General features: G+C 46.5%; 2 protein-coding genes and 2 pseudogenes across 3 annotated transcripts; 2 read left to right on the top strand and 2 right to left on the bottom strand.

The window, feature by feature from the left end:
• Window positions 1–45: 45 nt before the first annotated feature.
• On the bottom strand, window positions 46–9,739 carry LOC119221024 (testis-expressed protein 2-like). 2 transcript variants are annotated; one of them, XM_037477418.2, is made up of 13 exons: window positions 9,340–9,739; window positions 8,099–8,212; window positions 5,907–7,170; window positions 5,055–5,255; window positions 4,366–4,669; window positions 4,075–4,262; window positions 3,452–3,652; window positions 2,396–2,495; window positions 1,817–1,949; window positions 1,573–1,710; window positions 985–1,194; window positions 779–899; window positions 46–654 (listed from the first exon to the last, which is right to left on the bottom strand). In XM_037477418.2, exons 3-13 carry the CDS (start codon window positions 6,930–6,932, stop codon window positions 508–510), a joined length of 2,769 nt encoding a protein of 922 aa, XP_037333315.2. In that variant the 5' UTR covers window positions 6,933–7,170; window positions 8,099–8,212; window positions 9,340–9,739; the 3' UTR covers window positions 46–507. The 2 variants fall into 2 exon arrangements, with proteins under 2 accessions (XP_037333315.2, XP_037333316.2); XM_037477419.2 differs by having other exon boundaries at window positions 985–1,182.
• A 670-nt stretch (window positions 9,740–10,409) lies between these two features.
• LOC119221028 (zinc finger protein OZF-like) lies at window positions 10,410–12,571 on the bottom strand (annotated as a pseudogene).
• Window positions 12,572–13,099: 528 nt separating this feature from the next.
• On the top strand, window positions 13,100–15,002 carry LOC119221033 (methionine-R-sulfoxide reductase B1-A-like). The gene is made up of 4 exons (XM_037477430.2): window positions 13,100–13,255; window positions 13,874–14,016; window positions 14,181–14,295; window positions 14,627–15,002. The coding sequence occupies exons 1-4, from the start codon at window positions 13,201–13,203 to the stop codon at window positions 14,644–14,646; spliced, it is 333 nt and encodes a 110-aa protein (XP_037333327.1). The 5' UTR covers window positions 13,100–13,200; the 3' UTR covers window positions 14,647–15,002.
• A 120-nt stretch (window positions 15,003–15,122) lies between these two features.
• On the top strand, window positions 15,123–16,648 carry LOC119219818 (methionine-R-sulfoxide reductase B1-A-like; annotated as a pseudogene).

The raw sequence follows: 16,648 nt of genomic DNA, 5'->3' as shown, positions 1-16,648 counted from the left end.
TGTCTTTTCTTTGACTGGAGTGAGTATATGAGTTCAACAACTACCACAGATTCAACATTTTTTTTATTCGTTGATGATATATTTACATTGTTCAGAAACAACATGCACCATAGAAGTTCGACCATCAGTATCATCTCCATGTTCCTCACAATCCAACAAGATCAGTTGATTGGAGATTGACAGTTTGTTAGCCGTTCTTTAACAGTAGTCATCAAATGCACCTTGTTTTCGACGCGCATCCAGTATTTACATCTGTCATCAGCGTTGGCATTGAATAAAAAAAGGGTTCTAATTGGTTTCCAGTTCAATCATTTTACAGTAAGGGGCACAAGTCTCACAGTTTCGAGGTTGCTTCCCTGCTCAGATGCATTTCTCCTGCACGGGTTACAACCAACACGCTCAGGATAAACACAGAGCCGGTACCCAGATGTACCCAGATGCAACAATAGCGGCACAGTGGTTTTCATTTTACATCGACATAGTCTCATCTGTGGCCTCAAAGGGGCGCTACTCTGACAGGTACTCCTGGGACTCGGTGGAGGACTGGTGGGATGAGGAATGGACAGAGGATTGATGGGAAACGGGTGGGTTTTCCAGGCCGGATGTCATCAGAGGTAGATACAGGTCATCCATATTGGGCATCACAAGCACTTTCTGTTCGGGTGGCAAAGGACAACCAGGCCGTATTTAATAATAAGTTCCATATGAAAAATGTGTATTTAATCATGTTGGAGCACCTTTAAAAAAAATGTTCCGACAGATTCCCTGATGGACTGACCTGGAACTCACACTGCAGTTTTCTCTCGATCCACTCAGTGACGTGAGTGAAGGTGACCTCCCTCTCCCCGAGCGCGGGTCGCACATGAAGCTCTAACCTGGGAGGCTCCCGGAAACTGTACCTGAGCGGATAGGGCGAGAGAAAAATACTGTGTGAGAAGAAGAAACCATTAAGCTCATGGCATGAAATTACTTTTTAAACTCAACCATATCCTGTCAGTAGGTGGAGGCGGTACGTTGACGGCCAGAGTGCCAGAGAGCTCCAGGACCTCGACGCTGAGTATCAGAGGCACATTAGACACCTCAGCTATCTTCTTCCTGATGAACTCGTTTTCGGTAGCTTTCTGGAAGTACTTGGACTTTGCTATCTTGTCCACAAATCTCAAGATCTTCCTACTTGTGCTGCTACCAGAGTGCCTAGATGGATTTGGATAAGAGCACAAATGCAGTGTAGGCCAGTGAATTCAAACATTACTCGGATTGAGACATTGAAATTGGAGCCACATAAGGTAACAATGGAAATCCCCTTTAGTTACAACCATTTTTGGTTTGTAAATGACTATTCCTTTCCACATGCAAGTGGTTGTCACACAAAGTTTTTCTGAAACCTACAATTCATCAACATGTTTTCCCAGGTCAAAGCAATCAGAATCATTTTTCACACACATGTCCGTCTTCTATGTGCATATGTCACTCTTTTAGTTGGATCACCAATCAAATAGGAAATAATAACATTATTGGTTACACCGGTGTCTGATATAGTCCACGATATATTTGATATGTGTTATAATTTACCCGTCAGCTGCTACTACTGTGCTCTTCTCCCCTAGAAACACATGGTGCTCAAATGGGGGGGCTTCCTCTTCATCGGACGAGCCTGGGCTGGATGATTCTTCATCACTGTCAGCCAGAGCATACAGCCTGGGCTTAAAGCTAAAAAAAAAAGCAGATTGACCTCTTAGTGCAGACAACCAAACTAAGGAGACCGATTCCTCCTTGAGCTTCATCTATCGAGGAACATGAAACGGACGGGCCTCACCCCATTTGCTGCGTCTCTAGGACGCTGGGAGACTCGTCTTCTCCATCTTTACCCAGTTTACACAGGTTCATGTTAGTCTGCAGGGTCATCTGAAGGCAGCCTGTGTACACCACCTCCAGCTCCAGCCACAGGCCTTGGAGATAAAGGTAGCAGGGAAGATCAGATCTCTTTAAAAGCCTCATGACTGGATCCTGCCTGGTACAGGGTTGTTGCAGAAGGGCATGAGAACAAGTCGATGATTACTCGAGCGTGTTTGTTGCTTACGATTGGACGAGGCCAACAGGATTACTAATCTACAAAGGAAGAAAATTAGGGTTGTTGATATCCTCTACAAATGTGATCATGGCCTGAACTCACTGCAGAGGAGAAATCCATGGAGAGACTTGCTTAACTTTATTAGTCGTCTCCTCTGCATACAAAGTGGTACAGAAAAGAGAAAGGCAAGGCTAAAGAGATTCCAGCAAAGGTTTGTGGGGTTTTCGTCAGGCCACACCTCCAACCTGGCTACCAATCACAAGAGCGTGTATGTATGAGCTCTTATGCAAATTTGTGTATGGGTGTGAGTGCACACAACTGCACCTCTGCGGTCGAGTTTCGGTGTGGAGGTGCTGAGGACTTGAGGTAGACATGTGCCCATGTCCAGATCTGCCAGCGTCAGCTCGTTCATGAAGTACGGCAACTTGCAACGAGACAAAAAACAGCTTTAGTTAATAAACGCGACGTGCTCATCTCAGACAAACCTGATGTGAACAAGTAGAGAGGCTCCACAGTGGAAGCTAATTACTTCAAACTAATAAGCGAGCAGTGGGGAACCTGCAGTATGTGTGTGTGTGTGTGTGTGTGTGTGAGAGAGAGAGCAGGGAATGAGAAATGAGATGCTGCAGTGCAATCACTGCTCAACTACTCATCCCCACCTCCCGCCTTTGCAACCAGAGGGAGTGCATTATCAGCAGACAGCAGTCAAAACACACACACGCGCACAAAGGGGAAAGAAAGCTGCAGCGTCAATGTGAATATTGTCGCAGTTTATCTTTTTCGACCGTGTGCTCCAACCAGCGTTACTGTTGATGCTGTATAATCCAGGGACCCACTTCTTAGAGCTCTGACCTATTCTGCCCAGTCATTAGTCTTCATGACACTGATGATTCTGCTGACGATGGTGTGAATATGAAGATGAATGTGCACAGTTAAACCAATCAATTTGTCAACCAAGGCCTGACAACTAAAGCCTGGAACACACTAAGCCGACGGTTGGCCCGTCAGGCAGTTTTCGTGCGTCGGCAGACTAAATCTCCTCAGTGTGTCCCGCACTGTCCGAAGTCGGTCCTCGTCGGCTTTGTAACGGCCGATTCGACATGTTGAATCGGCGTCGGGGCTTGTCGGTCAGTCGGGCCTTCTGATCATTCTGATTGGCTGCTCAGCCAGCGAACCAGTGCACTGGAAGAGAAAAACCGACAAGCGCAGAACGGACGTGCTACTTGGCCGTCGGGTGTTGAGAATCGGCTTGGTGTGACGGGGCAACTTTGGACCCAGACGCTGCCGACGTGAGCCGATTCTGCAGTCTGCTCACGTCGCCACTAGTTCGTCGGCGTCGGCTTGGTGTGTTCCAGGCTGCCATTGCTGATCCGCTCTCACCTTGATCTTGCTGAGTTTCTTCTGGATCTTTTGTGCCACCAGATTGGTCCAGTACTTTTCCCGCAGAAAGTCCCAGAAGATCCGTCCCACCATGGAGTTCACCCAGGTGGGCTGCCCCCCCGCCGGACGTTCCTCTGGCACTGAACCCGCACAGAGCTCCTCTCCCGCTTCACCTCCAGATCCATGCTCTTCATCACGAGTCTGCAGTGGAAAGCATTCATGTTTTCACGTGCAATCTTTTGTAAAGGGTATGAAACCAGAGTGACTGATTGACAGACTGTCTCTGTGTGTGTGTGTGTGTGTGTGTGTGTGTGGCCAATCCCGACCAACGCAAACCAGGATTAGCAGCTGTGTATTCAGTTTCTATTAATATCCCTCTAGCCAGGTGAGACCTGATATTTCTGCACACTGACAGGTGGTTTAGTCAGCATGAATGAGTTTGGCTGAGCCAGCACTGATCATAGGTAGCAATGTAGAGTATTACAATGAAAAGCAACGGGTCAGTAGAGCTCTGGCCGTAAATGAAACCCACCGAGAGTTCACATCTCCTCACAACTACCCTGTGAACCCTGCTATACCTGACATTACACCTTGAAAATACCCAAAAGTGTTGGTCATTTGACCTTTGTGCGGGCTGTGGGGCTTCCTTTGTCACTGTGGCAGGGGCTGAGGGTGGGACTGCAGCTCTGCGGGCCAATCACTTGAGCCATGTAGGTGCCATACTCCAACAGCGTCCTTGTTTTTAGCCCCCCGGGGAAATCGAGCAGCTCCTCTGGGCCTTCTCTCGTAGCGTCGTCAGCGCACTGTGTTTCTGCGTGACGGAGAAAACGCAGGCGAATGATGAGGAGGCGGAAGGAGCTGGTAAATATAACACGGGGCCTGTGCAACCTCCATGAGTTCAAGTACCGTCTTACCTACGTTCTCCTCCCCGCTCACACTGCTCCGGGCTTCAGCCCGGGAGGCAGACAGGAAGTGCTGGAACCACTCCTCCTTCTCTCTTCCCGTGCGGCCAAACAGGTACAAGGTGACAGGAAGATGGTGGTCCGGGACCACGTGTCTCTCTGCTCTTACCTCCTCCTCCTCCTCCTCCTCCTCCTCCTCCTCCTTCCCTTCGACCGAACTCTCCTTCCCGACCTCCCCCTCGGCCAGAGTGACGCAGACGGGGTACTTCTTGTTCCAGATCCTCTTGCGAGCCAAACCGGGCGGCAACAGAGACACCTGGGAGGAAAGATGAATAAATAAATAATAAATAATCAAAGAAAAGTTCGAATTTTTCTTCACATGAACGGTTTCTTTCTACGATAAATGCTGGCAGACAGGAATTGTGTGGACAGTTTGTCATCGCCAAAGAGCTCCCCACATTGATCGGATTGTGTGTTAGCTTCATTCTATCAACTCATTGGAAGCTACAGTGGCCCTGCCTCAATATTCTATTGGAACAGCAGCCGGGTCAGGTTCATGCAGAGCATCATCACTTGGGTCGAAATCCGTCTGGTCTTTCACCTCCGTGTTGGATGACAACGTGGGTGCAGAGAGATGAGAGTTCAGGCGAGAGGTCAGCTTCTCTTTGGCTCCTCTCCGAGGAACACAGGGACGTACTGACCTTACAGTTAGCCAGCGAGTAAGTGCGATAACGCAAAAACACGGCCTCGTGGGGCGTGTCGCCGAACGCCGCCCAGCGGGGCACGTTGGCGCGCGGGTACGCCAGGCGCAGCTGGCCGCCCTCCAGGGTGACGTAGACCGAGTGTGTGACGGAGGGGTGGAAGGTCTCAGGGTCGTAGCCATGTGTCTCATTCATCCATCCCTGGAAGAGAATGATATCACAAATCATCTTTTACTGTCAGAATCAATATAAAAGACTATCAAAAGCTCTTCCTAGGTGTAATAAATTCATACAGAGTGGGGTAATCGGCAACAATATAGGGGCTCAGCAGGGGGGGAAACATGAGACATCTGTCTCATTTAACACCATGGACGAGTGAGCCTGCTGCAAGAAACTCCTCCGTCCTGGTAATATTTACCTGATATGAAACCTGCTGACTCTGCACTCATACAGACAGCCAGCCTTACTCTCCCAGCGGAGCTGTCAAGACCTGAGAAAATTATTTTCCAAATTAGTGTGCTCCTTGGAGTTAGGAGTCTGTGGTGCCTGAGGACAGTTTTTTTTTTTATTAAACAATCACCTAAAAGTAGTTTTTTAAGCACCACTGACAGCACTATCGCCAAAGCGCACATGGCTGCTACCGCTCTGTGTTTTTATCTCTCCACTATGAGAGGTTAAAGCTCATTTCCATGTAGCCAAATTCGGCAAAGGAAAACAGAAAGAGGCTTCTCGCTCTGTGCGACACTCACACATGTAGCTACCTTAAAAGAATGGGGATGATAGTGTAAAAATAGATAGAGATAAAATGTCACTATGCCGCTTTCGCTTGCTTGTGTTGAACTCATTCGTTACCTCCAGGATTTCCGGGTCTGTGGGCTCTCCGTCTGGTGGCTCCACGTTGGGGTGCCTGGTTTTGCCCAAACTGTTGTTGGTTCTGGCCGACGGGCGCCGCGGAGCAAAGGCGAACACCACCACCAGGCCCAAAAAGAATCCACATGCGACCCCCGCGGACAGGCCCGTCACATAGGAGGGCAGGGGCAACACAAAGAAGCCATACGCCAGGAGGCCCACGGGGACGAGCCAGTGCAGAGGCAGCGACGAACCCGCCACGAGGACCCGAGGCTGGGTGTTGGTTCTAGGGTGTGTCGCACTCTGGACCTCCGGCGCCTGTTTCGCATCTCCGTTAGTGCAGATTTCTAAATGGCGTTCCAGCGAGACGGGAGATCCTGTCAAGGAGCCCCCAGGGAGTCCCCTCGGCGGTGTGTCAAACGCACCTCTGAGCTCACCTTCAGCCCTTCTTCGGCACCTGAGGTCCGCATCCTCGCTGGGGCTGTCTCTTCCACAGCTACCCTGGGAGGACGGCGAGTCTGTGGCAGCAGAAGTCCTGCCGGAGCTTTCGTCCCCCATGATCTTACTCAGCATGCTCAGTGGATCCTGCATGGCCTCGGAGAACTTTCTCCGCGTGTCCTCCAGCTCAGCGATCAGCGAGCTGCCGCAAGGCTCAGCGGGAGGCGACGCCCGGTCGTCCCCCTCGTTCAGCCCATCTGCCGCAGGTCTGACATCTGGGGTTTTTGGGTGGCTGAGCTGCTTCCAGGGATGCAGATGCAGCTTGGAGTCGGACTTGGAGAGGTTGACCTCCGGCTCGACGCGGCGGGAAATCTCGGTGCTCAGAGACTTGACCAGGCTGAGGAGAGGTTTGCCCCGCAGGGAGCCGCCCTCCCGGGGCTTCAGGTCCGTGGAGGAAGATTTGACGAGGTTGGTGCCGACAAGCGGGTCTGCCGATGATGCTGACAGAGCCGCTAACGAGCCCGGGGACGAGGGGGACTGATGCAGAAAGGAAGGCTGGGAGTGGTGACTTAGGCTCAGGTCCAATTCCATCCCCAGGCTGAAGTCCGGCTGGCTCCTCTGTTTGTCTTTGCAGAATATCACGGTGGGACCTTCATCGTTACCACCCAGGCTGAAGATGCTGGCCCTGGATCAGGAGCTATCGGGAGGATGTGGTGCACCAAACAGAGTCCCTGGAAACATGGCCCGTGACGCTAGCGCTGGGAGTCTGTAAGTGCATGTAAACTTGTAACAGGCTCCTCTGGTAGCTTATACTTCGTCATATCGAATGCTGGATATGTGGTGAGAAAGAAGGAAACATTTGGGTTATTTGAGCAACTAAATTACTTTTCATAGGACAGCACAACATTTGCATCCACTACTTCTCCTGTTGTAATGTTCTCTCGACCTTTCACTCTAATCTTTCTGCTTTGTCCTATTTACTGCTTCTCTGTAGGGATTTATGTGTGTGTCTGTATGTGTGTAAGGAAAGAAAATCACTTTGTTTATTCATTAACTCAAAGAGCACAGTCTTACCTAATCCCAAATTAGATGCAGATACCCTATCCCTCATCCTTTTTTACGTCAAATTGAGACAATTGTCCTCTCTGAGGAGCAGAAACAGCTTAATCTGCGACAGCATCTGCTCGATAAAATTGAACACATCCGAAGCAGATGCCAACAAACAAAACACAAGTCAAGATGGATAAATACTTTTGTTCGCACACCGGACTCTCCCACAGAGTTCAGACGTTGTCACTACCAAATGAGCAAGAGCTCAGGTGCAGCTATTATTGGTAAGGTTTGAGCTCCAGCATGTCATGACCATAACTGGGATGTTTTAACCAAACCCTAACTGCTGCCCGTTAGGCCTTTGAATGGATAACAATTAGACGCTCCCTCTGGGAAATGGGGGTTTATGGATCTATAACAAGCCCTTCCCAGCATGAAACAACAAATAGCATACCTGATGGCAGGAAGGCTGTACAACCCTAACCCACAGTTAACAGCAGCAAGAAGTGAACTAAATTTATTTAATTTGCTATATGGACACAAGTCAATATAACACGGGAGTGGGGCTTATTTAATTCTGTTGGTCACTGTTTATAAGGAGCAATATTACGTTTTCACCGGCAACCCGAGGCGCTCTTTGTGAAAGTGAATTGACCAAAAGTGGTGCTCTGCCAGCGCTTAACATGCTCCAGAGAGCCCTGCATTACCTCAATCCATTCCTCCTTCGGAGTCAATTTGGATCGCTTTTAGCTGACAGGGAGAGGAAAACCTCTGCTGCTCTGTGCAGTACGGAGTCAGCAGGGATTTGTCAGCTTTCTAGTCTGGAAGAGAAAAAAAAACAGCAGACGAGCAAAGCCTGTAACTCCGATTTTGGATTTGTCCATAAAGTGAAGAAAGTGGAGCCGGTGTTTTTTTCATATGGTGAAGGTACATCTCTTAACTGTAGTTTAATGTTAATGACTGAAAGGTAAATAGAGTTAAATGCACCATCTTAATCTGATCTAAATTCAAATGCACTGAAATATAAATTTCTAAAAGAAAGGTCACTATTTATATTTGAATACTGTATTTTATTTTGCCATTTAATATGTATTAATCATTGATGGAATTTCAAAAATGTGTTAGATGTGGCCAAAGGAGACATCTATAAATGTATATATTTGTTCAACCCAAGAATACAAACTAAAAAAAATTCACTTTGGATAAAACATAAAACAGGATGCAAGCTGCAAAATCTCTTCAAAGCAAGATCAAAGAATTTTTCCATTTTTCGTAAAAAACTATCAATCAACCAAATTTCTCCAAGGGATTGAAGGCCTCTCGGTGTGGACGAAATACTGATAAATATTCAATGAAGTATGACATTTCTTCTTAGTATTTGTTTTAATTAAATGCAGGTATTAGAGGCCTAATTCAATAAAGGTTTGTGAGTTTTAAGACACACAGATGTGATACTCAAATGGTGAAGTGATATCAGTTTGTTCAATTGTTTGTCAATGAGAAGAAACTACGGTACACTAGAGTTAAAAAGGGAGAGGAAGAAATGACATGAACATCAGAAAAACCAACTCTGATCCCCGATTTCTGCATGGGGTCATTCCTCTTCTTGACTTTCCTGTGTTGGTCTAAGTAGGACAATAGAATCCAATTAAAACCTAGTGTTGTCTTTATGTTGGGAGTGAATGGTCCCTGCCACCACTTTGCCAACGGCTTAAAGCTTTTTCCTCAGGATGACCCTGATGACTGACACATTTGGCCCATTTGTCTAGATAATACATAGTACGAGTTAGTACAGCTGTACTCTAACTAATCATTAAAACAATAAAGAAAGAAAAGCTCCCCAGCTAATGGAGATATATCAGCCAATTTTTTGGTCATATACTTTAAAATTAAAAGCAGCACTGATTAAAATGACGTGTGCTGCAAGCAGTAAAACCAGAGCTCTTACCTGTGAGGTCTGTGCAGAAATGCGCTTCAAGTGCTTCGGGCTGCAGTGCTCAGTGCACACGCTGCAGAGCGCGGGGACGCGCACAGACCAACGAGCCTCGGGCAACTAACATGCTCACTTAACTTTACTTGGATTGTATCTAAGCTTCTATGCAAAAAAAAAAAAAAAAAAATCGTCCCGACTCCGCAGTAGGTTGCATCTAAATTCACGGTTCAGTTTGTAGAATAAACGCGTCGGTTCACGTCGCCTCTTCCCTTCCCCTTCAGGAGGAGTCAACGCAGGAATAATGTGATTATTGGAAGTCCCACGGACCCGTAATCCAGATTAGACCGGAGAGGCGACTCTGCACTGCTTGGGCGCTCAGCGTCAAAACACGAGACAGGAGACTCGTCCCCCGCCCCCCCCCCCCCCCCCCCCCTGACGGCGCAGTCCGGATCGCTGCAGACTTATGTAATGTCCTGGAAAAGCCCATGCATGCTCAAAGTTGTTGCTTCAGCGATTTATTTTAAATGCAGGATGCTTATTATTGGTTTATAAGGGATACACAGATCTGTATGGGAGATCCCCCCCCCCCCATCCCATCCCTTTTTCCTTGGATGAATCTTTTTTGCATCTCACATGTCTTTGGTTTATCGGTGTTTTTTGATTTGGGCATTTATCTCTGCTCTTCGTTTCCTTTGTATGTGGGATTTTAAAAAAAAGAGTGAGTAATAGAAGAGGTAAAAGAGGACAACAGCTGGCTCCTGACATTGAGGATTTGTATGGATTCTTGTTGCAGAGCTGCAGAGGAGCTTACCAACCTCGTGCGACCTGACATTTAACTGCCAGACACACACAATTTGATGGGCAGGTTATAACACTTGGACTACAGATACTTTTAAAAAGGTTATTGTAGTATTCTTCAAGCCACAGGGTATGCTAAACACAGAGGTTGAGTGCAGTTATATTTGTACTACAGGTTCTTTAGAAACCAACAATGGGAAGTGTAGTGTTATAATAAACCAAAATACTACTGTCTCCTGCTACCTGCTGGAGAAACTGATTTGAACAAACCTTTTAGAGCAGCAGGGTGACGTGGCCACTAGTCCTTTATTGGAGGAATAAGCAGCCACATATTTATACTAATAAGTCATATTAACACTTTTTTCAGTCAATGTTAAATTAATCATAGTAAAAGTCAAAAACTGTACACTTGCTGCTCACATTTATCATATTTCGAACGTAAACAATTGGCATGTACTTTGGTGTACCTGCTTTTGAAATGTATAATTGATTTCCCCGTAAATTTGTGTCATGTGATCAGTGCATCTGTTTGGATGTAATAGTGTGAAAAACCTGATCTCAAACATTTGGTGGACTCTACGAACTTCAGTGGAGTTCCCCATCAAGCCAGAAGTCGGCTCACTAACAGGATGAATACATTTTTTGGACAACAAATGATTGAATGATGTGAAATATATGTCACAATTCGTGTTGGATTCGTGTCGGATTCTTCTCATCAACCAACTGGGAGGAGTCGGAAATCCCAACAATGACTTGAACTGACCCGGGAGTATCGACTTGTAACTGAGCTCTGAGACCGTGTGCCTGTTTCACTCTGGTGCTGCCGTTTCATGAGTTTGCAGGTGCACCTTTAGATTAGGTGCAAACCTGTACCTCATGCCACAAACACGGCAGCCATACGGCCTCTCTCCCGTATGAGTGGTCCGATGTCTAGTCATCTGTCCGCTCTGGCTAAAACGTTTACCACAAATATCACACGGGTACGGTTTTTCTCCTGAATGGTACCTCATGTGTGTTTTGAGATGACTGCTTGTGTTAAAAAGTTTACCACAGAGGCCACATTGATATGGTTTCTCCCCCGAATGGCTTCTTTTATGGATAGTCAGGTTCTGGCTCTGACTGAACGCTTTCCCACAAATATCACAGTGATACGGTCTCTCCCCGGAATGGGTCCGCACGTGCACGATGAGGTGCTCTCGTCGGTAAAACGTCTTGTCACATTCCTGGCAAACAAACTCTTTTTTGCCCGTGTGGATTCTTTCATGGAGTCGGAGGCAACGGACGTTGGAGAAAGTCTTGGCACAAAGGTCACAGAAATAGGTTTTGGTGTGACAATCTTTGACGTGAGTCAACAGCTCATTTGAAGACAAACATGTCACCCCACAGACAGTGCAATCCAACCCAATGTTTTTATGCGTTTTTATGTGCTTCATCAACGAGCCGATGTATTGGAATCCCTTGCCACAAAAATGGCAAAAACTGCGACCCTTTTCACCATTAGCAGAACCTTGGTCGCTGGATAATGCCTCTTGGTCCATCTCATTAACGCTGAGGCTTTGCCCTTGCAAGCTACTTTCTTTCCTTTTCGTTGTGTTGGTACGTTCCTCTTTGCTATTCACAGAATCCTCATCACTGTCAATGTTCTCTATCTGAGCTGCAGACCCATCCAAGGGAACCGGCTGCATTACAAACGATACTTGTGTCTCCGGGTAATCTTGCTCAACCTTCCCAAGTTCGGGAGGGGGAAAAGCTCTTTCCTGTGTTCCGCTTTCATCCCAAAGTTCCTCCTGCTCTTCTTTCACTTCCGACATCGAGAAGTCTGTCAGAACCAAGCAGTGGTTCCAGCTCTCATGGTCCGGATCTGCACTGGTTTCAGAGGCCCCCGGTGCCGCAGCACACAGACTGGAGCGGGACTCTTCTGGGTTTGAGGGTCCCGGGTTCTCCTGCAGCAGTGGCACATCGCATCCGGCTCCATGTTTCACTCTGCTGCAGGTCAATGAAGCCTCTGCAAACATATTTAAAAAAAATAAACAACAACAACAACTCGAATTTAGAGTTACAATACACGCTACATAGCTGTGAACTATTTCGAGTACTGCAGCAGAGTTTGTACAGTCTGCGCTGCTAAACATTACATTGAACCGAAGTCTCACACCTGGCTTCTTTCGGAGGAAGTCCAGCTGGTGTCGCAGACTTTCAACCTCCTCTTTAGACCGACTAACTTCTGCTTCGTACGTAGCTCCACCTCGCCGAGGATCTCCTCCGTCGCGGCGTACAGCCGCTGGTGAACAAACGACCTCAACTGGAACATTGTGGTGTCCATAAACCCGGTGAGAACTAGAGCAGAAAACTAATAACGGCAGTAGCTGGATGGCGAGGAGATAAACTCGGCTAACATAGCTTAGTGCTAGCTCGCAAGGAACCGCTAGCCCACGACATAGGACTTCCGGTCTACAATCGTTCAGAACAAAAGCGTCTTTTCTAAATAGAGATGAAGGGGACGTCACAGCAACCAACCCCACATCAATCGGAAAAACACAAACTGAAACTTTGAAAGATGGATATCACAAAACATGAACTAAATGTCTTGTGTAAACTTAACTAAAACGGAATATATGTAAGACATTCTTGTATGTTTCTTTCTTCTGTAAAATCCTAACAAAACCTTAAATAGATGGTTGTGCATGCGTGAATATGTGACGTACTTTATCTAGTCAAACCAACTTGAAGTTATCACAGTTATCACAACAACATAAAATTATTAGATTATACTGTAGATTATATGAGAAACAATGTAGCCAAAACAAAACTCAATGATGAGGATCTTCAACTTAAATTACTACTTCAAAAGGATTATGAATCGATCGTTAACCGTTTCTAACATGATCTGTGGAATGGATTATGACGGGTGAGTTACACAGCCATGGTCATGGGACACACGGCGCCTCTCTGGTTTTATTTTGAAGGCTGCACTCTTAAACCGGATGTCTTGTAGTCGCCAGCCGCGTTGTTGCTGCGGGTACAGACGACTTCTCACTGCGCCAAAGAGGAACCAACACTGTCCCAACGTGCACAGGGATGTCGTTTTGTAGTTTTTTCGGCGGAGAGGTCTATAAAGACCACTTTAAACCAGGTACCTTTACTACTTTAACTTCTTGTTCGTCATGAAACATTATGCTTAACTCAGGCTGTCAACGAGCAGTTAGCATAGCTAGCCTCCGTAAGCTAACTACTCACTATAATGATAGATCACTTTGGGTCGCACTTAAGTGTCGACTTTTATCCGTGTTGACTGTAGCCACGAGTAGGACGCCTCAGAAGGAGTAGGCAGAGCTACCGTGGTCACATAATACCAGATACATTGGTTGGCATGTAAATAACGAAAATGAAATTTAAAAAGCGAGTTATGTATCCCACGCGCAGGTTACACAACAATCAGCTGGCTGTCTTACAAAACCGGTTTTTGTTTCCAACAGATCAAATGAAAAGTTGCCTTCGTCTTAAAAACACACTCTATGGAAACGTCAATGGAACACGATCCATACATATTCTATACCACTAAAACATTTAAATCTTAAATATGAATATAACATATCCTTTAAAATTCAAAAGGATACAAAACTATCAAAGTTAAAGGGATACCAACAAATTATCCCTGTTTTCTACTAACTGGATTTCCGGAATTACCTTTTAAATAGTTCTCTCCTCACATTGTACTCGAATCCTTACCTCTCATCCTCCACACCTCCAGGAGTTTATGTCTGCTCCAAGTGTGATCACCAGCTGTTCACCAGCCGCTCCAAGTACGAGCACTCGTCCCCCTGGCCTGCCTTCACAGAGACCGTCCGTGAGGACAGCGTGTCCAAGCACGAGGAGAGACCGGGGGCATATAAGGTACAATCGGAAGTAAATAGATCTCTTTGATTGATTTAACGACCCACAGGACCCGAACCCGGGCCTTTCACAGTGACCAGATGCATGCAAACACCTGAGAGACATGTCATTGTTGTGACTCCGGACTGCTGACCGTACTGAAATGCTCCGATCTGTTGTTCCAGGTGCGATGTGGGAAGTGTGGAAATGGACTAGGCCACGAGTTTGTGAATGATGGGCCAGCCAGAGGCGTGTCTCGCTTCTGAATATTCAGCAGCTCCCTGAAGTTCATCCCTAAAGGTACCACAGTACCTGTATCTGTTTTGTATTTTACTGCTGTGACTATTTTCAAGCCTGAAATTCTGGAGTAATGTAATGTAATATCTTTTTGGCATATTTGTCATCTGACGCGTAACAGATCAAGTTTAGTCTGAAATGTCTTTGCAGCAGCGTAGCTTCCACAGGTTGACCAACGTCCATCGCTCTGGTCTGAACAATAAATAACTATTTTATTGTAACCGTTGTTTAGCAGTTGTTTAGTGCCTGCCTATTCAAGACCAATTTGGGCTCCGATGCTCCGCCTGCGAAGTACGACCAAGCTAATCGGGCCCGTTCTCTCGTCTCTCCGTAGATAAGGTGGATGAACAGTAAGGTGAGCTGTTATAGGGACGTGCTGCTGGACTTTCTCTGTGCTGCTGAAGGTGTGGACAGCGGATGAAGTGTTCTGGGAAAAAGCCCATCTGGGAGCTCAGGGCTCTGATGCATGATGGCCACACTGGATTACTGAGCAATAATCACCATCTCAGGAAAGCCTCTCTGATCACCAGTTTTCGATGTATTGTGAATGATTGAGATTATCTCATGGGGAGAATAGCGTTACTTTGATTTTATAAGATATTATTACTGAAGAAATTATAATATTATTACTATAAGAAATGGAACCCGCCTGTTTATTTACCTTCAAAGGCCTCTATGCAAACTAAAATAAATTATTTTAAATGAATAACATACAATGCTCTCATTTTTTTCTCTCTGCATGGTTATAGTCAGAAATGTGTGTCAATAATGAGACCAGTAGGACAGATGGAAACACTTTTTTTGGACTGAACCATATCTCAGGTTTATCCATGTGCCTCCAAAACGAGTGCTGGTGTGTTCTTTTCACCTGTTCTTCTTACTCGTGTCAATATGTTATTTTTTTAATCTACAGTATATCATTTTCAAAGCACGTTGGGCTGACTAAGCGTTACATGAATGCTGACACTCTTAAATGCTGCCATCAAGGGGAAGCAATGGGAACAGGTCGAGACGTTACACAAGGAAACGATCTCCGCTGACATTTGATATCTGGGCCTGGTAGTTTGTTCCAGATAGAGCCGCGGGACTCTTCGTAAACACGCACGTCCAACCGCAGAGAAGTCACGTCTGTTTTGAAGGTAGAAAAACAAATGGATGAATTGTCATTTTGCTCTTTCTCTGGTGGAGAAGAATTTAAAAATCACTTCCAACCTGGTGAGTAAAGAAGCATGAAGTCCCACTGCAGTGGTAATGAGAGTCAATTTGCCTGATACCCTCTGCTCCTCTCTCAGGTATATATGTGTGCTCAGAATGTGGGCACGAGCTTTTCTCCAGCACGTCAAAGTTTGAGCACTTCCCCCTGGCCGGCTTTCTCTGAGACGATCCACAAGGACAGTGTCTCCAAGCAGCCTGAAGCTTGGGGGCCGCTGAAGGTACACTCCCTCTGTCACATCGAGCAGGATTTACTTCAACAACTGCTGGTAAACATCTCATCGATTTTGGTGTTGATCACTGATTCCAACTTCCTGTGCTTTATATATCCCAGGTCTGTTGTGGGAAGTGTGGCAATGGATTAAGCCACGAGTTCTTGTACGACGGGCCGCGAGAAGGGAGGTCGCGCTTCTGAATATTCAGCTGCTCACTCGCGTTCGTCCCCGACAGTGAGTCCGTGTTTCGCACATGCCGCGGGCTCGTGCACCTTTGACCCCCCTTTCTGTTTAACGGCCTTTCTCCCGCAGAAAAGGTCGATGCACGTAAAGGTGAGCTGTGACGAAGGTGGATGTTTTCTGCTGCTCGGGGGATGAGGACAGTGGATGAAGAGCCGCGGGACGAAGCCTTCCGGAGCTCCGTGGCCCCGATGGACTGTGACCTCACTGGGTGGCGAGAGCAGACCACTTCATGCAAAACAGAAAACGCAACTGGGATCCTCAGTGTACGACGTTAAGTTGCTGCACAGAAAAATGTATCTTTGTTCTACCTCTGTTTAACAGGAACTAGAGTTTTAGAGAAAAGTCTCACTGGGTAAGTCCCATTGTTTGCTGCAACACCTTGGACCTGTGTGTGTATTGGTTGACCACACACTGTACTTGATAGGCCTCTTTAAAACTGTAATTGCATGCTTCCATCAGCTGATGGTGCTGCGTGCCCAAAAAACCCATCTTCAAGGAACCCGCAACTCTGCTTAAGTATTACTATGTTGACATAGGAAAGTATTTCCCACTGTGGGAGCTCTATGTATTCAAAGCAGAAAAAGGCCTGTTCCGTATGACAATAGAGCACAATATGACATTACACCCACGATGCCTTTGTAATGATGTTAAAATGTTCATATTTTGAATTAAAAGTACTCATGTAA

Source organism: Pungitius pungitius, chromosome 12 (genome assembly GCF_949316345.1).
Source record: "Pungitius pungitius chromosome 12, fPunPun2.1, whole genome shotgun sequence".
NCBI classification, from domain to species: Eukaryota; Metazoa; Chordata; class Actinopteri; order Perciformes; family Gasterosteidae; genus Pungitius; species Pungitius pungitius.
Note: the sequence above shows the minus strand (reverse complement) of the source record. Positions and strands in the feature narration are given on the sequence as shown.